At 36.2% G+C, this 26,967-nt stretch overlaps 2 protein-coding genes across 12 annotated transcripts in view; one reads left to right on the plus strand and one right to left on the minus strand.

Moving 5' to 3' along the window:
• Slc25a40 (solute carrier family 25 member 40) overlaps window positions 1-19,781 on the plus strand; it is a 69,062-nt gene extending 49,281 nt beyond the window's left edge. For all 6 annotated transcript variants that reach the window (XR_002388673.2, XR_015448665.1, XM_004862420.4 and 3 more), the window contains one exon: window positions 492-19,781. Coding sequence is in view for 4 of the 6 variants with exons in the window: in XM_004862420.4 (XP_004862477.1) it covers window positions 492-604 (113 nt within the window). In the remaining 2 variants the exon portion in view is untranslated. The remainder of the gene's footprint in view (window positions 1-491) is intronic.
• Window positions 17,348-26,967, minus strand: part of Rundc3b (RUN domain containing 3B) — a 171,363-nt gene continuing 161,743 nt past the window's right edge. For all 6 annotated transcript variants that reach the window (XM_087204491.1, XM_004862416.4, XM_021242644.2 and 3 more), the window contains one exon: window positions 17,348-19,805. In XM_087204491.1, the coding sequence (XP_087060617.1) occupies window positions 19,660-19,805 (146 nt within the window). In that variant the 3' untranslated portion in view covers window positions 17,348-19,659. The remainder of the gene's footprint in view (window positions 19,806-26,967) is intronic.

Below are 26,967 nucleotides of genomic sequence, written 5' to 3' on the forward strand. Positions count from 1 at the left end.
CTATAAGTAACTATCTTTGCTCTAAGTAAAAGGAATGCTAGCCAGGTGTGGTGGCACATGCCTGTAATCCCAGCCCTCGGGAGGTTGAGAAAGCACCATCACAGTGTGTTCAAGGCCTGCCTGAAAGTACATAGCAAAATCCTATCTAAGAAAAAAAATGCTAAATAACAGCAGAGTTATTCTCAGTAAAATAAAATTTCCATATCACCTGGAACTCAAGGTGGTTGGGAATAAGAAGTTTGACCTCTCCTTTGCTATCCATTCCATGGTACAGAATTTTATCTATGACTTCATTCAATTTATTCATTACAAGAATGGAGCCAAGTAAGATAAATAGATATAGATTTTTTTTTTGGTACTGGGGATCGAATTTGAGTCCTTGCTCTTGCACAGCAGGCGGCAAAACCACTAAGCTAAATCCCCGGCCCAAGTAAGTTATACTTCAGAAAAATAAGGTAAAATTTGTTCTTTTTCCCCATTCTCTCTTTTAGGTCTGATTCCTCGTTTAATTAAAATTGCTCCTGCTTGTGCCATTATGATCAGTACATATGAATTTGGAAAGGCTTTTTTCCACAGACAAAATCTTCAAAGACAGCAGTTCTAGTGATGCATTTTGAGCCTAAAATAAGAACCTCAAGTTGGAGACTCTTAGGCAAGAGCTTTTCCACTCTTACTCTCTTAAAATGATTTTATGTCTCTCTTTCCTATAGTTTAAATGAACAGCAATTTCTATTCTACCTCTAAATCATAATCTTAGTTTTAAAATAAAAATTTTCTTATTTTGGAGATTTAAAAAATATTCCAGAAATCACGATCATTTCATTTTCTGGTTAAAAGAAATAGTCCTTAGTACCAAGAGCACTGAATTTGATTTCAGTGTAACTTAGTCTCTCAGATAAAAAAAATTTTTGAATTGTGCTTTATAATGTCTAGAAGAAAAATGTTCAGACATTTAAATCATAGACGTAGGTACTTCAGGAAAGGAGATAATAGAAGGCAATCATTTAATAGCACTTGTCACATTTGTTGAATATTACCTCATAATTTCTTTGATTCACATGCATTGGTTTTTCCTTCCACGTTACTGTTTCAAGGACTCGTGTGGATCGCAATTCTCTGATGAAAGGTATATGTATTTTATTTGTATGATACAAAATATAATCATTTGTGTGAGATAGATCTTAACATTTTTGGTGAATAAAAAACCAGTATTTATTGTTCCTGTTAAGAAAGGGAAGTTTTATTGTAGTTAATGTTCAGTCAGACATGGACCTGATGTGGAAACCACACTGCAATTACACTGTGAAAATAAATACTTTGCACAGAAACAGCCTCGGGATTCTAGCCAACTTATGATGCAAGTGATATCCTTCAGAGAATTCTTTAGGTCATTCTATTGATTTTTTTCTAACAGTATGGAAATCATTACAGGTTAAAGTTCTCTAATCTGAAAACCTAAAATCTGAAATGCTTCAAAACCTGAAGCTTTTTTAATATTTACACCATAAGTGGAAAATTCTATACTTGACCTCATCTGATAAGGGTTACAGTCAAAATGCAGGCACACTAAATAATTTGCATTAAATTATCATATATATATAAGAGGTTTATGAAACCATCAGTGAATTTTGTATTTAGACTTGCATCCCTTCCCTAAGATTTCATTATATATATGCAAATATTACAAAATCTGAAAAAATGGAAATTGAAACATTTTTGGTCCCAAGAATTTTGGATAAGAAATACTGAATCTATGATAAAGGTCACAAAATATTTTCAAAATCTCTTCTCGTTTTTACAGTACCTCACATTAATATGACAGGCCAAGAGACTAAACAAGAAGCTGTTTTCTTCAAGAAATTATACATGATTAAAGAATTTAGCTTAAAACAATATGTAGAAATGGGATTTTTAAAAGTATCTGATTGGCTTGGGGATGTAAGTCAGTCAGTGGTAGAGTGTTTGCCTAGCATGAGCAAGGCCTTTGGATCAATCCCTAGCCCTGTGCCCCGCCCCCCCAAAAAAGGGCAGGATGAGATATGGTATTCTTTTTTAATATTTTTGCCTGATTTTTACAGAATCTAACTTATATAAAAAAGAACTTTATTTAGTTTATATTTTATGAAAACATGAAGCATTTCCCTCTCTAAAATATAGTGATATATTTCAGATCTTCTCTAGTGTTGGTAGGGGAATTAATGCATTTTTGTATTGTAGTAGAAAAGTATTTATATGTTTCATCAGAAATAAACTATAGAATTTGTACATAACCGTTTATGTTTATTTTATCCTGTGTTGATTTACCTTAAATTTACAATATACATATCTATATAAATTTAAATATTCATGACTTTGTTATATTTTTATTAAAGTATTTTATGCTTAAAATTATCACTGTGCTTGTAATTAAATGGTTTTCAATAAAATTATTATATAATGCCATAGTCTATATAAGTGAAAATTTATTTTGAATACTGCTATGTGACATTATTAAATTTACCTTTGTTTTGCTATGCTTTTTTCAACAATTTATTGATATTAAAAGGAAGAAATAGTATTGTGTCCTCAAAGTTATGTATTTCAACTAAATGTTACTTATGAATGTCAAAAAGGTTTCTGTTTCCCAAACCCCAGTATTAAACTTGAAGAAAATTCTTAATTATAAATAAGTTAAATAAATCTAATTCCCTAGTGGTTTTTCTATTTCATATTACAAGCAGTATATCTGAATGAATGGAAGACTGAATTGAAATTTTGTGTACTGTCAGTCCCTGACTTAATAAACATTCAAGTTGCAAATATTGCAATTCTTTTAAGTATCAGTTCATACTTACAAGAATTACAATATTTGCAGATCTAGAGAGCATTCTAAGAGGAGAGGAAACAGGGAGGTGGACTGTGGAAACGGGAAGGGTCTGGGAAGGCAGGAGGGCGGGAAGGGGAAGTAATGAATGATTTAGATGGAATATGTGTATGTTCTATTCCCCAAGATGAATGTAATTATGTATCACAAACATAATAAGAAAGGATACTTTAAAATAAAATGTACTGTGATGTTTCTAAAGAAAACAGTTTTGTTAATGTTAAATTTTATAACATTTAACTACTTAGATGTAAAAACTTTAAGAAGAAATATCTTAAACATTCAAATATTGCAACCCTTAACATGGCAAATATTCAACTATTGCAACCCTTAACATGGCTTTTAAAAAGGACTAGGCTTTTAAAAAGTTGGTATGAAGTTAAAATTAATAATTTTTCTCTGCTTAATATTTATTTTGTTTACTTATCTGCATATGGCTCCTTTAAATTCTTCTTTCCTATTTTTCTGGATACAAATGTTAGGGATATGGGTAAATTTAGTGTGTTACTTTTAAACTATTTTCCAAAGTTAACATTTAAAAGGTTATTGTTCTTTTTTTTTTCCATGTAGTTTATTGGTACATTTTAGGTATATAATACAGTTACATTCATCATTGGGATCTTGTATCTTTACATGATGTATCTTGGTTCTTATTTTTTCCCCATTCTCCTGCCCACCATTCAAAGGTTATTGTTCTTAATCTATCAACATTTATTGAGACCTTTTATGTGGCAGGAAGAATCCAAAATCCTGAAGAAGATATTTTTGATCTCAACCACTGGTCACAAGAAGTTTCATAACTATGATTGATAGAAATATGCAGAGGTAATTATGGGAACTCTGAGGAGCTCTTCACTCAGCATGGAGGCATAGAAAGGGTTGTCAAGAAATTTAAGATTAGGATTGACAGAACAATCCAGTTAAACATGGTGGAAGGTAGAAGTCTTAAAAAGTAATGAAGCCGGGGATTTAGCGCAGTGGTTCTGCTGTCTGCCTCGCAAGTGCAAGGTCCCGAGTTCAATCCCCAGTACCAAAAAAAAAAGTAATGGGATTTTTTCCCCCTGTGGCATGAGCAAAGTGCATACATGAGAATGCTGGTGGGAGATCAGATTGGAAATGTAGTCAGAGATCTTGTATGTCAGAGGGAACAAAGCCATAGGAAATCAAGGAAGGATTTTTCACTGAGTTGTAAGTTTGTCTTGGATTTTGGAAAGATAATTAACAGTATTGAAAGTGGGACTTATGAAGCAACCTATTTCAAAACCATGTAAAAGTTTAGGTTTATATTACAGTGTACTTTTAAAATTTACCATAATGACTAAGATAAAATTTTCTCTGCCCCCTCCTATCAGCTGAAAAGTAATGGCTAAAGCTAAATAGATGCTGGCTTTGTCAGAAGAACAAAAAAACTGAACTTTTTTTTTGAGAGCCCTAAGGCTCAAAGCACTCTCATGACACTTCAGAGGTAATGTGGCATGTTAGTTTAGCAAAATACGGACATTTTATCTATTGATACGAACTTGAACAAAGGCCTCTCACAAGGCATAAATTTGAGATAATTTATGATTACTTCAAAATATATATAAATGTAATAAAAATGATGTAAAGAAGAACTGACTTAGTTTGCTTGTTTTTCACATGTCTGCCAAACATCATTAACACTAGCTTGCATTTGTCACTTACCTCTTTTGAACTCGTAAAAGTCAGCAATCAAAATAAGTAGCTTGACAGAGGAATGAAAAAAGCTGCAAGATTATGAAAGGATTCTCACATACTGTTGACTGATAACTATCACAAAAGAATGCCAGAATCACAACCTTCCCCAAAAAATACTTCCAGAAGGACACCTGCCCACCACCTGTCTCCTCAACCTCAGATTCGTGTCATCCTTGTGGCCAAGAATTATTGTTTCAAAATACCTTACACAGTCGTGCTCATGTTCCTTTAAAAACTTTCCTAGGAGAAGCTGAAAGCTTTTCCTCTAAGATGTAGAACAAGACAAGAATGTTCACACTACCATTTCATTTCCTTATTCAATATCATTGCCTGATGTTGGATTAGTTAGGGGTTTTATGTCTTGTTGGTTCAGCTTTGGTAGTTCATATGTATCTAGGCATCTATCCATTTCTTCTGAATTGTACATTTTATCAGAATACAGGTTCTTAAAATATTTATTAATCTGGGTTTTGGCAGAGTCCTTTGTGATTTTGCCTTTATTTCTTTTATTTCCCCCCATTAAGTTTATTGGTACATTTTAGGTATAAAATACAGTTACATTCATCATTGGGATCTTGTACCATTACATGAGTGTCTTGCTTCTTATTTCTTTCCCCTTCCCCTGCCCTTCCTTCACCCCCTCCACCCTTCCCTATTTGCAAAGACTTTGTTTCCATTTTTTTCCTTTTCTCATATTTTTTCTTTCCCCTTTTTTCTTTTCCCTTACCCCTCCCACTTCCCCTGCTCCTTTAGACCTTTACTCCCTATTACACAATATCATACACTTTTAAAATTACAATATCAAGATCTAGGAGACATTACCACAGATTTTACAGAATTTTAAAGGATATAAAAAGCATATTTAAAAAATTGATTTTGAAATAAATTTGACAACTTCTAAGAAGTACCTTGGAAGACAAATTAATGAAACTAACTCTGGAGGAAATACAAAATTTGAATAGCACCTATTAAAGAAAGTTTATTCCTAGCTTGAAAACCTGCCTATATGACAACAACAGGCTTGTATACATTTTAACTAATAAATTATATCAAACATTTAAAGCAGAAAAAAAAAGAACACTTCTCCCCTCACTTTAGGAAATCAACATTGTGCTAATCCTAAAACTGGATAAAGATAATAGAAAAAAGTATGAACATAGAAATTTAACAAAAAAAAACTATTAGAAGTCAGATCTGGCAGTATGTAGAAAGTGGTTTTATTATACAGATAGCAGTGTTGGTTTAGCATTGGAAGATCCACCCCTAGAAGTCATTTTAACAGAGGAAAGGAAAAAGCCATATGATTCTGTCACTAGTTGGAGACAAAGTATCGGACTAAATTCTACAGCTGTTCATGGTAAAAGCTATCAGACTAGAAGTAGAACAGAATCTTCTCAACAGATTAAAGACATGTACTCCATACTTCCAGGAAAAATGCCTTATATGAATGAAGATACAGTGCTTTCTCCCTAAGGGGGAACAAGGACAGATATGCCTACTCTTCATCTGTCCATTAAACGTTGAAACATAGGCGTAAACCAAAATAGTCTGGCAATAAAATGACACAATTAGGATAGGATTGGCAAGGTAGAAGCAAAATCTTTATATGTAGATGAAATGATCATCTACAGAGAAAATACTAAGAAATCTCTAGAAGCCCTTAGAACTTGTATTTGAATTTAGCAGGATTAGGAAACACAAGGTATATATAAAAATTCAGGTCTGTGTATACGTGCTATAAATGAAGAATTGGATATTGAAATTTAAAAGTCATGTAGGAGTACAAAGGACCTAGAAAAGTAAAAAGAAAAAAAACAAAAAGCAGTGTTTGAAGACATTTAGTACCTAATTTGAAGACTTTTTCTAAAGCTACAGTAATCAAGGCAGTGTTGGTGTAAGGAAAGACATATAGATCATTGAAATAAAACAGAGAATCTAGAAACAGAACCAAACATATATGGTCCACTGAGTTTTGAAAAATTATTTAACATTAACATTTTATAGAATATAAACTCAATTCAAGAGCCGAGGAAAAGATAGTGTTTTCAGCAAATGGCACTAGAACACCTGGTATCTGTATATAAAAAATTAACCTCAATCCTTTATTTCCATATATAAAAATAACTTGAAAGGATCTATGAACTGAAATATGAAAGACTATTAACTATAAAACTTTAAGAAGAAATTATAAGGGAAAATTTATGAATTTAGGGTAGGCAAGAACTTCCTAGGATACAAAAAATACGTATAAAAGAAAAAAATGGATAAATGAGATTCCATCAAAATTTAGAACTTTAAATGACATTGTTAAAATGAAAAGTACTCCTTAAACAGACCATATTTCCAATGCATATAACCTATGACCAGAAAATATAAAGAACCCTTACAGCTCATTAATAGACAACCCAATTAAAAAGTAGACATAAGAAGATGATAAATAGCCAGTACAGCACAAGGAAAGGTGTGCAACACTAGAATCAGAAAAATACTAATCAGTACAATAACAAGATTGAATTATACACTCATTAGGGAGATCAAGTTAAGTTTTAAAAGCCTTGTCATGACTTTCTTTTTGTTGGCTTCTTCCACTTTGCGTTTAATTTGTCATGCCCAATGGATTCATTCTGTTGGGCTTCCTGGGGTTGTGATCCTCATTGTCAGTATTGTCTAAAATTTTTTGGAGTGTTGGTTTGGTATTCATGAATTTCCTAAGGTTCTCTTTATCATGAAAGTATCTTATTTCTCCATCAATTTTGAAAGATAGTTTTTGCAGGGTACATCAATCTGGGTTGGAGGCTGTTTTCCTTTAGGGCTTGAAATACATCACTCCAAGCTCTTCTTGCTTTGAGGGTTTGCATGGAGAAGTCTGCTGTGATTCTGATGGGCTTTCCTTTGCATGTGATTTGTTTTTTTCTCTCACTGCTTGTAGAATTTTGTTCTTCTGTTGGGTTTCTGGAATCCTAACAATTATATGCCTGTGTGTAGATTTTGTTTTGATCAAGGCTAGTTGGAGTCCTATATGTGTCACTTATCTGTATGTCAAGTTCTTTTCCCCTGCTTGGGAAGTTTTCTGCCATCACTTCTGTGAACAGTTTTTTTATGTCATCTGCACTCTCTCCTCTTTCTTTATTGACTCCAGTCAGTCTTATGTTATTCTTCTTTGCATCGTCTAGCAGCTGCTGGATTGCTTTCTCGTGGTCCCTTAGAATTTTAAAGCAATTTTTCTTTTCCTGGTCACTAATTGCAGTCTTATCTTCTGTATATGAAATTCTGTCCTCACATTGGTTCATTCTGCTGCGTAGACTTTCAGTGGAGTTTTTAATCTCCTGGAAATCTGTTTGCATCTGTTTTATGGATTCCATTTGTTTCCTGTGTTTGGATTCCATCATGTTCCTCAGATCCTCTATTTTTTTATCTGTGTCCTGTGTAGATTTATTAATCAAGTCTTGCACTATGGGCACAATCTTTGCTGTTATCTGAGAAATTATTTCTGATTTCATTTTTTCCAGATCCTCTTTTGTTGCCAGTTCAGGGAGTCCAGGTGATTGAGTATCATATTGTTCCATCTTGTTTCCCTTTGGGGTTGCTGTAGTTGATCTGGAAGTCTTATTCTGAGAGTTGTTTTCGTGTCTTCTCATTTCCAACGGGGGGGGGGGGGTTGTTGCTGCTGCCTGCGCAGTTCACCTCCTCTGCCCTAGGAGTGGTGGAATGGCAGCGGGGAGCCTCCTCCTGGGTGCTGGGATTGGCTTACCTCCTCTGCCCTAGGAGCGGTGGAATGGCAGCAGGGGAGCCTCCTCCTGGGTGCTGGGATTGGCTTACCTCCTCTGCCCTAGGAGCGGTGGAATGGCAGCAGGGGAGCCTCCTCCTGGGTGCTGGGATTGGCTTACCTCCTCTGCCCTAGGAGCGGTGGACTTTTGCCCTTATTTCTAATGGCATTGATTAGTCTTAGTTACTTTTTTTGCCACTAAGTCAATATATCTGATACTCACAATTTAAAGGAGAGGTTTATTTTGGCTCACTGTTTGTACAGATTCATAGTTGGCAGACTCCAAGGCAGGGGCTGCATGACAGAGGGGGGAACAGTAGAGGAGAAACAGTCCATGGCATGGCAGACAGGAAACAAATCAAGGAGGAGGAAGATACTTTGTCAGGCCACACCCCCAACAACCTACCTCCTCCAACCAGGTGTCACCTCCCAATATCACACTAAGCTATAAACTTATTAGTGGACTAATCTGCTGATGATTATCATGCTCCCATGATCCAATCACTCCCTAAAGCCCCACGTATGAGTCCATTAGGCTTTGGGTGGACATCTACATATAAACCATTACAATTTGGGCCGTTTCCTTGTTTGAAAGACTGGATAGGGGTTTGTCTGTTTATTCTTTCAATGAACCAGCTCTTTGATTCACTGATTCCTTGTATTTTTTTAAGTCTCAATTTCCTTAATTTCTTCTCTAATCTTTGTAATTTCCTTACTCATAGTAGCTTTGGATTTGGGTTCTTGTTTTTCTAGGACACTGAGCTGCATCATCAGGTTATCTGGGCTCTGTTTTGTGATGTGGGTATTCACAGCTATAAACTTCCCTCTTAGGACTGCTTTCAATGTGTCCCATATGTTCTAGTATGTTGTACAGGCATTATAGTTTGATTCTAAGAACTAATTTCTTCCTTGATTTCTTCTGTGACCCATTGATTATTCAAGAGCTTATTGTGGTATTTCCATGTGTTTGCCTATTTTTTGTGGTTTCTTTTCCCATTGATTTTTAGTTTCATTGCACTGCAGTCTGATAATATGCATGAAATAATTTGGGTTTTTGCATTTAATTAAGCATGCTTCATGGGCAAAGCACGTAGTCTGTTTTGGAGAAAGTCCTATGTGTTGCTGAGAAGAATATGTATTCTGTTGTCAGATGGAACACTCTGTAGCTGTCTATTAAGTCCATTTGTTTGAAGATTTGGTTCAAACCTGTTATTTCTTTGTTGATTTTTTGTCTGGTTGATTTGTGGGGTATTGAGGTTCCCCATTATAATTGTGTTGATATTTATCTAATTTTTTTCCAGTAGTGTTAGATGTGCTGGTATTTGATGCATATAAGTTTATAATTGTTGAATTGTTCATGTTAAATTTTTCCCTTAACCAATATGTAATGACCTTTTCTGCCTCTTCTGATCAGTTTTGGATTGAAATTCACCTTATCTGAAATTACAATAACAACTTCTGCTTTTCTCCAAGTTCCCATCGCACAGAATATTGTTTTCCATCTTTTGATTATTTTAATGTGTGTTTCTTTTTGGAGTGTGTTTCATCTATACTGTATATCATTGAGCTTTTTTTCTTGATGTATTCTGCTAATCTGTTTCTTTTGATTGGGCAATTGAGTCTGTTCACACTGAGAGTTATTACTGAAAGACATTGACTTATTCCATGTCATTGTATTATTTTCCTGTTGCTGACTCCCCTCGCCCTTCTGCTTAACTGCTCACCCTGCTTGGTGGATTCATTCTATTGGACATTGGCATTGCTGGCTTCATTGTCTCTTTCTAGAGTATCCTGGACAATTTTTTGTAGTGTTGGTTTGGTGGGTATGAATTTCTTAAGGTATTCTTTGTTGTGTAAATACCTTATTTCTCTATCATTTTTGAAGGAAATTTTGTAGGATATGTAAGTCTGTGTTAGAAATTGCTCTCTTTTAGGGCTTGAAACTCTTCAAGCTCTTTTAGTTTTTTTGTTGCTGAAACAAAATGCCTGATATTACAAGTTAAGGGAGGAAAGGTTTATTTGGCTTACAGTTGGTAGAGGTTTCAGTCCATAGTTGACTAGCTCCAAGGCAGAGTGGCACATGGCAGAGGAGCATCACAGAGAGAAGCAGTTCACTGCATGAAAAGACAGCAAATGCAACAATGGACCTTAACAGTGTCTCTCTGCCCCTTTTATCCAGACTACTTAGGGTGGGTAGCACTCGCACCCTTAATCCTAGTGTCCTTGAGCCTAGCATTGCACCATGAATTAATTCCACACACTCTTGATGCAGCCACCTCTGAAAAAAGCCCCACCTATGATCACATGAGGCTTTGGGGGGACATCTAGACACAAGCCATAAATTCTAGCCTTTAGGGTTTGTGCTGAGACATCTGCTGTAATTCTAATAGACTTGTGACTCATTGCTTTTTCTAGCAGCTTTAAAAATTCTGTGTGTCAGACTTCTGATGTTTTGACTGTGTTGTGATGTACAGTGTTTCTCTTGATTGTGGCTACTTGGGCTTCTGTATGCCTCACTCACATGTATGTTTCTTTCTCATTTGGAAAATTTTCTGTTACTATTTCTGTAAAAACAAAACAAAACCTTGGACTATTTTTGCAGTTCACAAAGGCTCTGTGCTCTGCTGCCATTTCTCCCTGGATCTCTTACTCTGGACACTTACCTTGCTTTTGGGGAGCTGGGTTCCCCTCACCACGAGTTGCAAGGACTGGGGAGAGTCCAAATTGTTTCCTACTTTTGTTTGCATTGTGGTCCATCTTTCCGACATCTCTATAGCTTCTAATTTTTCCTGTCAGTTCTTTCCTGATTCTTGGTGATCTGCTTTTCCCTTTTCCTTTGACAAATTATTTTTCAGGGTCTGGATTCCACACCTTGGAGAGGCTAAATTTTGCTTCAGATCACCACTCTGCCACTTTCTTATTCTCCCATTTCTGTTTCATTGATTGGCTTGAGGTTCTCTCAGGGTCCTTCCTATGCAGAAAATAGCTGGTAGAAGTTATCGAGCAAGGCACTTTAAGCCAGCTGGGAAAATCCATCTACTCCAGATTATATGATCTTATAGATATATTTCATGACTGGTGTGTGATGCTCCAGTTCAAACTGCCTAGGTGGCAACAGAACAGCTGTACAGGGGAAGGCAAAGTGCAGTGCTGTCTTCCTCCTGTCCCTGCCTCAGAGTCAGTCAGATGAAACCCGTGTGTATCAGACAATACATGGGATTGTGTGAAGTAGCTGGCAAGTAAGATACGATAATTACCAATAATAGTATTTCATCTACCTACGTGTGTTCCTGTAAAGACAGTTGCTTATTGTTACTAGGCAGATATGTAAGTTTTCTTATTTATTTAAACAGGCTTGTGTTTTTTTAATGTTATAATAAAAACATTTATAGTTTTGTTACATATAAACATTAACTAAACTGTATCATGTATGTTATATGTGGCCCAGCAATTCCTCAGCCAAGCCAAAAGGCAAGCCATGCTCTAGGACTATAATGGAAAGATGTATAGGTCTTTTGTTACAACTTCAAAGGAATGTGCATTTGGATATCAGAGCTAGAAGAATCCCATACACTTTGGGAAGGTTTTTGAGTTTAGGGAAAGGGAGTTATCAGATATTTTCAGTTAGCTAAAAGAGGAAGAATAAAGGTACTGTCCCCCCCCCCCACGTTACCATTTTTGGGGGGTGAAGAGATCTAAGCCAATGCTGAGTATTTTTTCCTTAGGAGGAGAATTTTCTGTGGTCTTATTTTTGTTGAAAATCTCAGCCTAATACTGTACATGTAATTACAAGGGTAAAAGGACTGATCAGGAAGCAAGCAGTCAGTGATCCCAAAGAAGGTGGTATAGTTTTGTATAGAAATAGTATCTGAGAGGTATTTTTAGTTCCTGTGACTTCAGTTTTTACTACTATGAGCGAGGGGCTGATGGATTTACATAGTGAAATGTGAATAAATGTTTCTGTTGAGGAACTTAAAGAAGGGGAAGCTACTTCTTTATTTCCTGAGTTCTGCTAGCTTTTAATTTGGTAATTTCATCAGTCAGTAGGTTTGGATTGTAACAAAACAACTTTTTCATCAGCTCATTTACTCTCATGTAATTGATTCTTGCTTTGCCTGGTTTGGGTTAGTGGGTTCATGAATTTACCTGTTTTTTCATTAAAGTTTGGAAAATTTTTGCCCAGTCCAGATTTATTCGGAAACCTGTATTTGTCAGATGTCCTTTTCTTTTCCTTGAACTTAACACTGCTTCCATAGGGCAACAGAATAAAGCATTTGTGTGTGTGTGTGTGTGTGTGTGTGTGTGTGTGTGTGTGTGTGTGTGTGTGTGAGAGAGAGAGAGAGAGATGCTATGGGTGCAAAGGCCTCCTACATGCTAGGCAAGCACTCTTTATCTTTGAGCTCTCTACCCTCAGTTCAGAATAAAGCAGTTAATTGTGGAAAGAATTAAAATAGCCACAGTTAAAGATCTGATGCAGATTCACAGTTGACAAAGAAATTAGGTTATTTCTATGGCATACAATAATTTAACACCAGAATTATGACTGATAATTTACACCAAAGCATGCCAGATTTCTAGGAGTCCCCTACGATTTTGGAACACACTGTGTATTAATACATACAAATATAACTCAAGGTCAAGCATCATTTCTTATTTGACAGGGGTGTGAGTATAATTTAAATCAAATAAATCTAATATGTCTCTTGGATTTCCAACATCCCTCTGGAAACCCCAGAGTTAATTCTAGAGCAAAATGCTTGCTTTAGAATGATTTTGACAAGTTTGTCAAACATATGAAAAGGCTTAAAATACTTATTTAAATGAGATTAGCAAAAACAAAAGTGACCAAAAAATTTAAGGCACTTTAGAAATTATAGAATCTAGCTGGGTATGGTGGTACATACCTGGAATCCCAGCAGTCTGGGAGGATTACAAGTTCAAGCCCAACTTAGTCCTGTCTAAAAAGTGTGTTGGGGGGAAGAATGCTTTTCAGTATAAATGCCCTGGGTTTAATCCCCCCAGTGTTGAAAAAATACATAGAATCTATCTTTTTCTACTCTAATTAGCTAAAAGGTAAAGAAAAATCTCTGACAATTTCCTATAAAGGGCAGCTCAATGCTTCATAAAAATTCTGCCATTTAAACGTGAGATCATTTCACATCACTATACTTTTGATGTCAATGCTCAACCACTAAAAAACTTACAATTGCATCCACTTGATCACACAAAAGCTTTCACAGATTTGCTCCTTTTACTTCCTGAAACTTTTCATGATGTCAGACCCTTAGTTACCCTCTCTTTCATATCTTGGGACAACCCAGGACAAAAAAAAAATTTTTGCCTCAATAAACACTTATCTTCATTTTCCATAGCTTCCTTCATAAAACATCTTCTTTTCCTCATATACAGAGTTGTTTCCCTTCTTAGTTTCAGTTACCATTAGCTAGAATTTTAATCCTTACCAATCTTGAACCTGCATTCTGTAGACTATTTTATAATTTTTAGAAATAAAAAAAATGTGCTTCCTCATAATCCAACTTTAAAATATGAAATAGGACATATAGACCCAAGCATATTTAGTATTTTTAATCATAAATTTTAAATTTATGTTTAGGAACTTTATTTATTTAGAATTACTAAACATTTAATGAGTATCTTAATATAACAACCTTAAGATTTCAACTTAATGAAAATAATTTTTTAAAATTCATAGAAGAGTTTATCAATATCCCATTTACATTTCATATTCACCTAATTATTTTTCAGTGCATGTGGTTGAACCCAGAGCCTTGTGCATGCTAGGATAGTGCCCTACCCCTAAGCTACACCCTCAGACCTTTACAATATTTTTCAGTTTGGGCTGGGGATTTAGTTCAGTGGAGCCATGCCTGCCTGGCAAGCGCGAGGTCCTGAGTTGGATCCCTGGTACTACCCCCCAAAAAAAATCCATTTTGAGACAGGGTCTTGTGAAGGGGCCTCAAATTAGCTAGCCATCCTCTCAGATCATTGACATTAACCATTTTTCCAGCATGTGGATGTTGCGCTGTTATCTCCTAGGCAAGAACTCTAAAGTTTATTACCTAGAGATTTTTTTTTTTGATCAGAAGATACAGCTGCCTTTTCATTTAAATAGTAAGTAAAATGAGTAAATAGTCTTGCTTATTTTTCCCCAAGTCATGTGAACTTTGAAAGGCATTTGGGTTTATTTAATGTATTACCACTGATTTATTTCTAAGTCAATTTGATACCATGTAAATAATACATAAGACATATACAGACAGAAGCATACATATAGCCATAACATACAATACCCACATTGTCTTTTCTCATCACTGACACACAGTGCCCGACACACACAAGTTAAAGGAAAGGTTTATTTCAGCTCACAGTTTCTACAGGTTTCATTCCATAGTTGGCTGGCTCCAAGGCAGGGTGGCATCACAGAGGAGGAACAGTCCATGGCAGGGTAGGCAGAAGGCAGCAAGCCTCCCTCCTTTCCCTTTTATCCATTCTAGGCTATAAGCCTTTGGGTGGTCCCCCAAAACTTTTCAGTAAATCCATTCAGCCACACTCAGAACTATGCTAATTCCAATCAGTGGACTAATGTAGTACCACACACCCTTAATCCCAGTATCACACACCCTACATCCAGCCAGCTCTGAAAACCCCCCACCTAGGAATGCATGAGACTTTTGGAGGACATCTAGATATAAGCTAACACACGTATACATCAAACAAAAATATACACATAAAGATCCTATAGCTTTCATTTAGGTTTTCCTTACACAGAGTTTCAAAATAGCAAACTATAATGCCAGAAAGTTGTACTTTTTGGAGACTATTTATTTGATACACTGGTCTTTTTTTTTTTTTTTTTTTTTTTTGGTACCGGGGATTGAACTCGGGTCCTTGAGCTTGCGCAGCAGGCATCGAAACCACTGAGCTAAATCCCCGGCCCTATTGACCTTAGCTGATTTTTCTAGATTACTGACTTGAGTGCATAGCCCTTACCAGATAGGGAAAAGAAAGCAATTTCAATGTCTCTTTGACCTGAGGACTTAACCTTTACAAACAAATACTTTGTGTAGCTTTCTTTAGGTTTTCAGGTTGTGGAGTGGGAGAGTTGGATGTGGGGAAAAGTTGGATGTGGAGAAAGCTTCTTTAGAGCTTTCTAAATCTTTCTTTTCTTGTTTTAATTATGAGCCTCAGCCATTTTGCAAAGAGAATTTCCCAGGGAAGCAAGTTTAGAGTCTGCAAATCTATTAGCGTTAGTGTACTGGCCAAAGTAAGCTACCTGTTTGGTAGATTTGACTTCTAATTTAGATTGCAAAGAACAGTATTTGCAGATTGCTAAAATGTGTCATCCTGACTAAGGCTAATACGTTTCATAAGATGTGTACAACTCAACTCCACGTATTTCTGAGCTGGTATCAGCTGGCATTCCTAAACTGGCCCGAGAAGCTTTAGAATTTTGGCTTGACATAACTTGTAAGAATTGCTCAGTAACCAAAGCCAGGAGGTTTGAAGAGTGCTGCTTGTGAGTCTCACTCTACAGAATGTCACCAGTGACTCACTGGCTACTCTCTTATGGGTCTTGCAGGCCCCTAAACACATGGTGTCAGGGTGCTTGCACCTTCCACGTATGTCAGAAAAGTTCTGGAAGCCCTACAAGATGGCTACATCATATGGACAATGCCCTAATACTTCTGTTTTCCAAGTATTGCCTGGAAACGTCCTCAGATGGCTAGAAGAAGCAATTTGTCTTATATTCAGAGTGAATTTTTAATTCACTCTTGTTTAAATAATATCGCTAACCATGTTGGTTTAAATGAGAGCAGCCAAGACCCAAATTGTAACTAAATCAAATGGCCATAAGATGTCACTCTGAGCTCAAAGTATTTTATATAAAATAATCAGCAGGCATCCCCTCAACTCACCAGTTTCCAGAATGGCAATTCTGCCACAGGTGTTTAGGGACAGCTACTATGAATGATGCAACACAGAGTGAGCCACTAAAGCTTGAGTGTGACTGTCACAAGTGGTGGGTACTTGATTCCAGGCCACAGAGGAACCCAGCAGGGGGCACTTAACCTGGTTTGAGTCTCAAAGGTCTGCTGCTGTGGCATGGTCCTCAGCCCTCAAAGAATCATATCCTCTTCTGCTCCTCTGAAGACTTGGTATCGTTGCTGCCATCAAATATTAAACCAAAACTCTTGAGACCAAGGGTTCTTTGGAAGAAAAGAATTTACTGATCTCTTATAGATGCTAGCCAGAAAAAGACCAGGTCTTGGTACAAGTTTCCACAACTACCAAGAACAAGGCTAATAGTTGGGAAAATGTTTACTAGACCTAGAGCTAAGCATTTTATAACAACTCTTTGGGGAAGAAAAGGATAAATGAAACCCACATTGGGTACAAATGGGAGGGACAGTATAACGCAGAGTAAGGAACGACTGGTATAGTAGGGCAGCCTGTACAGAGAAGTAACTGTTGTTTCTGGATTGGTCGGGGTTAAATTTATACTTAAACAGGGTACGGCAGCCCTGGTGGTTGGAAGTGATGGGATATAAGTCAAAGTTTGAACCTATGTCCAGAAATGTGAAGTATTTTCTTGGGTTTTTCCTGCAGGCTGTTAATAGACTGACTTTTTACCTTTTCCTCTATCTCTATTCCCTATAATTAAATTTAGGACATCTCAAAATTTTTCTTTTGTCAACCATAACGATACAAAAGTTACAATGTCACTAGTGACAGGAATTTTTTACCTTCATTATAATCTTGTGGGACCATTGTCATCTATGTTGGCTGTCACTGACTGGAATGCTTTGTGGTACATTACTGTAAGTATAAAAATAAAGAATATTCAAGTTGATATAAGGATTTATGTAAAGCTTTCACATTAGTATCTTAGATGTGAACATTTACCACATTAATTGAAACATTAATTGAAATTAATTAAATTTCAATCAGGTAGTTCTTGGTCAAGGAAAAAAGACCATTACTGGATGGTACAAAATCTTTAATATACATGCAACAAGTACAGCACATCAAGGCAACAAAATGCACGTGGAAATAACATATTTTCTGCATTCTTTTGGGGGGTTGTAAAAATAAACAGTACTATCTAAACTTAAGGATTGAGACGTACATTGTGTCCTCATGCAAACATTTACAGACTATCTCTAACTAGGGTGAAATGAACTGTGTAGAAATCTGAATTTCACAACAGCAGATGAATTTTTTACTGGGATCTCCAAGAAAGGAGGAAAGGTTACTGTACTTGGATGTCATGTTTAAATCTGCATTCAGCAGCACATTAGGATGCACAAATTACTATTCCCATTAGATAAATCTGAAAAACTACCAATTAGTGATCTTGAATTTCCTTATACATTATAAAAATGTATGGAAACATTTAATGATTTTGTTTAGTTACTAATGGACATAGATATCAGATGAGCATGGATCATGGAGGATAAATCATTTAAACATTTGGATACTTTTTAGGAAAGCAGCAGTAGTGCTCAAGGCCAGACTAAAATTCCCCATATCCCCCTCCTTATCCACTGCCTCATCCCACCCTCCCAGAGTTCCTGCCATCTTCATTTGATACCTTCCTTCCACCCCCATGCAGATTAAAAACTGCTCTGGAACCTCATTCTTAGTAAGGTATACAGAATTAAGAATAGATTAAAGGTATCACTTCTCAGGAACATTTATATTTCTACAAGCATTAAAGCCTTAAGCTAAAAGAGTAAATCTCTGAGAATGCTCTGGCACATCTAACATAACTCAAGGGCTTCTAGTCCTCCTTGGTCCCTGAAATGACACTATCTGGACTGTCTCACATGTAAGACTGGCCTTAAATTTTATATTCCTGATTATGAGACTAAGCTCTAACTACTGCAGAGAACCATCACACTCCTACATTTCTCAAAAAAAATGAATGTGATAAATTCAGCTCTTACAAAAATTGTTTTAGGAGGAACATTCTTCTTGTATGTCAAAGCTACTACATTTGAATGCATTGTTTTATCAATAAACAAAAATACCATACGAAGTCCCCAATAAGTATTGTGGCCTCTTCGTATAAACAACATATAAAATTTCTTTGGCACAACTAACCATATTTTCTTCATATTACTTACTATAGAAAATATACTTCATTTATTTTCATTTTCAATGTGGTAGAATTTTTAAGGATAAATGTAACTTTCAAAAATTGCAAAAAGATTTACAATATGGATTGTTAAAAAAAACTAACTGCAGAAATGTAGGCATTTTTTAAACATTAACATCAGTTTTAAATGACATCATGGCAAAATGAGAGAGGCTGTAAAACAGACACGTCATGATTCACTGTTGTTGCACACAAGGGAGGAAAAACAGCACTGTTTATCAGACAGGTGTTTATTGGTGAGTATAGTGAGTACCCGAGACATGTTTGTTCAAAAGCTTCTCAAATTCTTCATGGAGCTTGATATCTTTCTGATATAACCCCTTTCCAACATTTATTATTCTACATTTGGAAATGTTGCCGACTTTTCAGGCATACCTGATCATATTTTAAAATTGATAATCTTTAAAGAAAATCTTGAGAAAATAAAGACATGTATACAAAATACTTTCCCTATCACCTTTACAAATGAGTTGTAACTGCCTAAAAAGGCACATTCCTACAAAATTTATAAAATGTTACGTGGAATGTTAAGTTGGTACCAAATGATAAGAGCTAAAGAAAAACTGAGTGTCTAGAAGTCAAGCTTAGTTGTAGAGTGCTTGCCTAGCATGCACAAAGCTGTGGGCTCAAGGAAAATTGAAAATGCCACTGTGAAATTGCAACTAAGACCCTTTCTTGATATGAAAATACAGCATTTAAACATTAGAATTTAGGAAAAAATAAATAAAAATAAAATTAATTGCCTTCTTTTGGAAAATTTAATCATCAAATAAAGGAGAGAAAATCAGTAGCTTAAGTCTCTTGAATAAACGTGTACATAAAAATCAGTTGAATAATAATTATGTACAATTTGCAATGAATTTTTTAATTTGGAGAATCTCTGAAAGTTTTTAAAAGCCTATTTAATTTAAAACCTCCTCAATGACATATGCAAGTTTTTAAAAATGAAAAATGGCAGGACTATTATGTTCTTCCCTTATAAGTTTACATGGAGTACTGAATTCTCTAAGCAATAGAATTCTAGACATGTACCAGAACAATACTGTATAAAATTTCAAAGTTCTCCCCTGCAGTCAAACTTATGTAAACTGAACATTTACAATATAGAAACTTCTGGCTTTTCCATAAGGTTTTTCAGGATGGGGTTAGGCCTGGACTTGTCATCTCCGTTGTAGGGCTTGGAAGGTAGTCATTTGATTTTAGGCTCGTTAGAGATTTGTAACTTGCTACTGATGTTAGAGACCCACAGAGACCAAGTAATGAAGGGGTATCTTCTTTACCTGAAGAGAAGGATAAAATAACAAATTAATGGCCTTTAAGAATCATACCAATAAGATCATAAAACCATTAGAAATTTCCATAATTTACAAGATACTGAAAATATATCTTAACTATAGAAAGTCAATGTCTAAACACGTTTGATCTTTTCAGTGGGCTCAATATCACCCTTAAAAATATCACACAAGATCACTTTTGCTTTCATGAGACTTCTACATGTCAAAGTTTAAAGATAAAATGCTGTAGATCCAAATTAAGTTTACCTTTTTTTGGAGAACATGTTCATGTTCAGTTGGTTAGTAAAGGGTAACACAGATCCAAGCTAAGTAACAGTAACAGCAATCAGGGCAAAGAAACACCAGGAAATCCATACTTAGGAGCAGATGGATGTGGTCAAACTGAACTTCCTAACTTAATAGGAAGGCCTGATTTTAAGAGCCTTTATTCATAAATTGACTTTATTTAGTATCTGTTATGCATCAGGAACTTTAAGTGCTGGACTTCAGTAGAATCGTGAAGAAGGAGTGGTAGAAGGGCTGTTTATATGGTTGAGGTAAAACAAGTTCTTTCCAGAGCTAAATTTCAACCCACGCCATACATGTAACTAGCTATAAATATGCAATTATCAAATTAGACATTAGATGTTTTAGAATATTATGTGTTACTTCAAATAGTCCCTCAGAAGTGTTCTCATAGTCTGTTGTATTTACCCCATAACCTGTCACATGATATGGAAAGAGCAGGGATTAGAAAGGACATAGACTTTGTATGTTTATTATTACATTCCCAGTACCTAGAAAATAGTAGATGCTTATTAAATAACTACATAACTAATGAAAGATGATTCACTGGAATTATATTAGGACTCAGTCTAGCACCTTTGTCCTTTGCAGCTGTGTGACCTCAGTCAAGGCATCACCTCTGAGCTTTCTTTTGTAAAATGGCAACACTCCCAAAAAGATGATTGGCTATGCTAATTACAGAGCTTTGCTGGTAAGCAAAATACAGGAAATACAGTGTTAGAAAAAGACATGGATGAGTAGTTATTACACTCATATTTTAAATGTTTATTATGTACACAATTAGAACAAAAGGTATAATATTCTTTTTTTTTTTTTTAGTACTGGGGATCAAACTCAAGACCTTGCGCTTGGGAGACAGGTGGCAGAACCACTGAGCTAAATCCCCGGCCCAAAAGGCATAATATTCTAAATGCCACTTTCATGTTTAAGCCTAGAGACTTATTTCAGGCCCAAATTAGCTCTGTTGCTAAACACACCAGGAATCAATCAATTTGGATAGTGTCTCTGAATCTGTACTTCAGTACTGAGCCTTTATAGGAGACTTATGGGTAGTTAAATATACATACATACAGAACTGTTTTCTTTATTGTGACACATACATATATATATATATATATATATATCATATAACTTAGTATTTTAACCATTTAATGTGTACAATTTAGTGCCATTAATCACATTCATATTATTGCGCATCCATAACCATGTGTGAAATATTTCATCACCTTAAAATTTTTTCATCAAAATATTGTTTTATTCCTGGAGAGCCTTCATGTCTACTGTAGGTTTAAAGCTTTCTGACACTGTTGTACAATTAATGACACTGTGTCTGTGACTCTTGAGAAACAGAAGAGATGATTTACAATTTACAATCTGTTTTCCCCTTTCACAGATAGCAATTTATGCCCAATGCAAACCAACCCAGCCTGTCTGCCCTAGCATATGACACAGAAGAACACACAGGACAGATGATGAAATCTTCCCAAATGAGTCATTTTTCAGTTTAATGTTCCTATTAATTAACACAGTGGAACCTGCCCATTAAATTTGCCTTAAAAAATAATTTTTGACAAATTCAGTGTTTTGAATTCCTGCCTAAAGGGATATGGCAAAGGGGCAAATGCCTTTTCTCTTTGAAACAGATGCCCAGTTATGGACAAAGCCTTCTGGATTTGTCGCTCCAAGGAAGTAAAGAAGCCCAAATTTTCTGGAACATTTGCAAATAAAAAAGAAATGTCTTTTTTTTTTCTTCCAGTAATGGGGATCAAACTAAGGACCTTGCACTTGGGAGGCAGGTGGTGGCACCACTGAGCTAAATCCCTGGCCCACTACCTTTTTTTTTTTTTTTTTTTTAATTTCTTAAGTAGAGTGGCAAAACTAGAATAATAATTAATGTCTTTTTTCTTTTCTTTTCTTTCTTTCTTTTTTTTTTTTTTTGAGATAGAGTCTCACTATATAGGACAAACTGGCCTGGAACTGGAGATCCTCTTATGTCATCCTCCCTTATGGGCATGTGCTACCACACCCAGCTAATATTTCTTATTATTATTTAGTCTAGAAAACAAAGAGGCTAAAACTCATGGTATCTTAACCTTCCAAACTCATTTTCATTTGGTAAGTATCCACTCTAAGCTGGGCATGGTGGTGCGCTCCTGTAATCCCAGCACTGAGGGAGGCTGAGCCAAGAGGATCAAAAGTTTGAGCCCAGTGTGGACAACTGAGTGACTCAGTGAGACCCTGACTCAAAATAAAAAATTTTAGAAAAGGGGTGAAGCTGTGAATGGAGCCTGAGTGTGGTGGCACAGCCCTATAATCCCAGCACTCTTGGTGGTGGAGGCGGGAGCATCACTGTGAGTTCTAGGCCAGCCTGGGCTACGCAGTGATTTCAAGGCCAGACTGAACAACACAGCAAAACCTTGTCTCAAACAAACAAACAAAGAATCAATCAAACCAAACAAAAACCTATGAACGATCTGAAAATGAAATTAAGCAAACAATTTCATTTATAATAGCATCTCAAAGATTAATATAGCTAGGAATAAGTTTAACCAAAGAAATGCAAGACTTGTATACTTTTTGAAAATTATAAAATATTGTTGAAAGTAACTAAAGAAGATAGAAATAAATGAAAAAAATTTAATCTTTCTATGGTTTGGAAGATAATATTGCTAAGATGGCACACTTACCCCAGAGACAGAGTCAATGCAATTTCTACCGAAATTTTCTGCCCTTTTCCCCCAGAAACAAGCTCATTCTAATTCATATGGAAGTGCAAAGGACCCCAAGTAGTCAAAACAATCTTGTAAAGAAACAAAATTTCAGGACTCAAACATCCTGATTTCCAAACTTATTACAGCACTAGGGTAAAGAAGACAGTGTGATATTAGCATATAAGACAGTGGGGGCTGGCACAGACAGACCAGGGAGACAGAACTGAGAGCCCAGAGATGGGTCTACATGTGAATGGTCAACGGATTTCAACAAGGGCTACAAGACCATTAACGGGAAAAGAATAGCTTTTTGGGGTTTTTTTTCAACAAATGATGTAGGGACAACTGGAGAGCCACATGCAAAAGAATGAAGTTGAACCGTTTGCCCATACCATATACCATATACTGGATCAAAAACCAAAGTGAGAAAGCCAGAACCATAAAACTCTTAGAAGGAAAAAAAGGTATAGATCTGCATAACTCTTGGATTAGACATCCACTTCTTAGACGTGACATCAAAAACCTAAGCAACCACAAGAAAAACTAGATAAGGAGACCTTCATCAAAATTAAAATCTAATCCAAGCACTGAGGAAGGCTGAAGCAAGAGGATCATAAGTTTAAAACCCACCTGAGCAATTTGGTGAAACTTTGTCTCAAATTTTAAAAAGTAAAAAGAGCTGGGGATGTACAGCATCCCTGAGTTAATCCCCTGTACCCACCAATCAAGCAATCGATCAATCAATAAATAACTCATCAAAAAATAAATAAATAACTCATCAATAAAAAAGACAAAGCAGTGCAATTAAAAAATGGTCAAAGTTGGGGCCGGGAATTTAGCTCAGTGGTTTCGCCACCTGCTGCGCAAGCACAAGAACCAGAGTTCGATCCCTGGTATCAAATAAATAAATAAATAAATAAATAAATAAATAAATAAAAACAGTCAAAGTTTTGAACAAATGTTTCTCCAAAGATGACATGCAAATGGCCAATAAGCGCATGAAAAGATGCTAAGAAAATCTTTAATTAGGGAAATGCAAATTAAAACTACAGTGAGATACTACTACTCACACTCCTTTGGATGGCTATAATTAAAAAGACAAACAGTAATCTAATGGTTTTTGGCCATAAAAAAATGAAAAATTAATATAGGGTAAAAGTAGATCAACTTTGAAAACATGCTAAGTCAAAGACGACACACACTTTTTAAAAACCACCTATGGTGTGATTCCATGATATGAAAAGCCAAGAAGAAGCAAACCCAGAGACAGAGAAGCCCAGGTGCAGGGTGAGGAGAAACGGGGCCTGAGTACAAACAGGTATAAGGCTTTTTGGTGATGACAATGTTGGGAAGTTAAGACAGTGGCGATTGCTGAAAAAATGACGCGTGCTCTTATCCACACTGACTTGTACACTTTAGAATGGTGCATTTTATATTATGTGAATTCATGTTTTCTGAGACAAGGCCTCACGCATCTGTATGCTCAATTCTCTTCCCATATTGGAAATGTGGTGTTATTTCTATAAATAGCTTTTTGAGGCCATTTGTGCCTTCTTGGGATCTTTTCGCTAATGCCAATTAATCTTAGATTAGTCTTCTTTAGTCATCTAGGAGCAGTTAAATCTATTTTTCATGTTCTCCTATTGTTTTCAAGGTAACTATAAATTGTCACCAACGTCAGCCCTGTATTCTAGTTCTGACACTCTGTCCTCAACATTCCTCACTTCTGCTGCCCATATTTTCAATAGACTTTTTAACTTCCTGGCTTTCTGTTTGGTCCCTCCTCGTGGTGGGAACTGCCTTGAGGCAGGCAGCTTTGCTACATCATGCCCTTCTGCCATGATGTTCCTGCCCTGGAGCTAGACAACTGTAGCATTATGGTCTGTATCTCGATGGCCCTCCATGCCTCATGCATTCAGAGGTGTGGAGGCTTTGGAGGGTGATGGAACTGTGAGGAAGATGGGACTAACTTCCCATCGGGAGGGGCTCTGTTCCCCAGAGTCAGGCCCCTGCCTCTGTACCCTACAAGGAGGTGGTTCCCCCCTCAGCAACTCCCGTTTCTCTCTTCTCCTCAAGATTCTTGTGGACAGGCAAGGCTAGCTGACTTGGATAGTTTAGGACTTTTTGTTCCAAGAGAATTTTTCTGTGCCAGGTGTGATCTTACCGTGTCACTGTTTTGATGGAGAATGGTTCTGCGGGAGGAAAGGATGCATGTTACTCAGTTTAAACATCTGGGGCTTGCTAGTCATTTATTTATTTATTTTTGAGATAAGTTCAAGATCAGAACTACACAGCAAGACCCTAACTATGCAGCCCAGGCTAGCCTTGAACGCATGGCGATCCTCCTGCCTCAGCCTCCCAAGTGCTGGGATTACAGACATGTAGGTGCACCATTCTTGGCATTTGTTTGTTTGTTTGTTTTATGCAATCCTAAACTTTCTCCTGTAATTTTTCCCTTCCAACTACAAGGTTTTCAAAATTTCTCTCTTTTTAAACTTTCTTCTGGCCTTACAATATCTTTTTAATACTATTTCTTTGCATTCCACATACACTGGAAATCCATTCTACCAAGAGTTTTAAAAAACATTTTCATACTTGGAGTTGACTTTCTCTTTCTGGCCATGGTTTCTGATCAATCTGAGGCCTGCCACTAACATCCCAATCCCTTCTTTTGCACAGTCTAGTTTTTCCTGGACTCCTTTGCTCATGACCTCTTGTTATAGCAGGTTGCTGGAGTCTGATATTTATTTTTATTTTTTGGTACCGGGGATTGAACTTGGGACCTTGCACTTGCGAGGCAGGCGGCGCAACCACTGAGCTAAATCCCCGGCCCTGATATTTATTCTTCTACTCACATGCCATTTGAAGTCTATTTATTCAGTATGTTTTAGTGATACTGAGATCTTGGGTTGTGAGTGGTTATATTTGCTCTTCTTGCTTTATGTATATATGTGCATATTATGTGTATGCATATGTACAAATATTGTGTATTGCTAGGCTACCCAACTGGCCTTGAACTCCTGGGCTCAACAGATCCTCTTGCTTCGGCCTCTCAAATGGTTGGGCCTACAGGCACGAACCACCACAGCTGGCTTTTAATTCTACTATCATAGCCTCAATGCCATTATCTCACCTGTACAAAATTCCTCTATTTGTTATTTTAACCAGATTTAGAGGATGCTGAGAATAGTGGGAATCCTACCAACTCATCATGAGAATATCTATTTCTTTCCTGATGACCAGTTTTTAATCTATTAGATTTACTATGTAGCACTTTTTCCTGTTAGGTCGAAGTTGGTGGATTTTTGGCTAATTTTTAGTTTTATTTTATTCATTTTATTTTGTATTTGGATATGGAAATTCTGTAAGTAACTTTAAATCTGTTATTAAAACTTGAATTTTTAAAGCTATTACCTTTTATAGTATCAAACAGTCACTATTACTCTATCCTACTTACATTATAATACTTGTAGGAAATTAGGCTCAAATTTTAAGTAAATGTCTTTTAGATGAAGAGTTATCACAAATAAATCCACTCATAATATGGAATAGTTTTTTAAATGTACATATAAATTTATCAAAAAAGCTATTTACTAAATTACTAAATAGACTAAGATCCTTCGAAAACAGTCTAACAACCAATTTAAAGGAAGCAGAAAATTCAGTTAAATACAAATAATTACATCGCCTGAACACCCTAGTTAACTGAATTTTCCTTTCTTCCGTACATCTGTAATACTCATTCATTACATACTTATTTTATCAACAAATACTTAGTAGTTGCTTACTCTGTGTCAGACTCTAGTAACACACAGGTGAAAAACGTGGATACCATCTCTACCTCCAGGAAGCTAGCATTTCAGAGGGGGTCAACAGATAAGAACCACAGCATAATGCACACCAACATGATAAAGAGTGCCTGGAGCAGGGTGAGATGCGGATGGTGGCTATTAGAAGTTCAGGAGTCAGCAAAAACATCTGTAGATGGTATTTGGACAGAGATCTGATAAACAGCTTATATGCAAAGACCTGAGGAGAGAAGATTCAAGGAAGCTGGAAAAGCAAATGCAAAGATGGCTGCAGTAGGAACAACTAGGAGGTTAGTGTGCTGGGTCCTTAGAATGAGAGAGAAGCAATATGAAATAAGGCAG

Source organism: Heterocephalus glaber, unplaced genomic scaffold (genome assembly GCF_053883595.1).
Source record: "Heterocephalus glaber isolate CG9 unplaced genomic scaffold, H.glaber_assembly_v1.0 deba00000546, whole genome shotgun sequence".
Taxonomy (NCBI): domain Eukaryota; kingdom Metazoa; phylum Chordata; class Mammalia; order Rodentia; family Bathyergidae; genus Heterocephalus; species Heterocephalus glaber.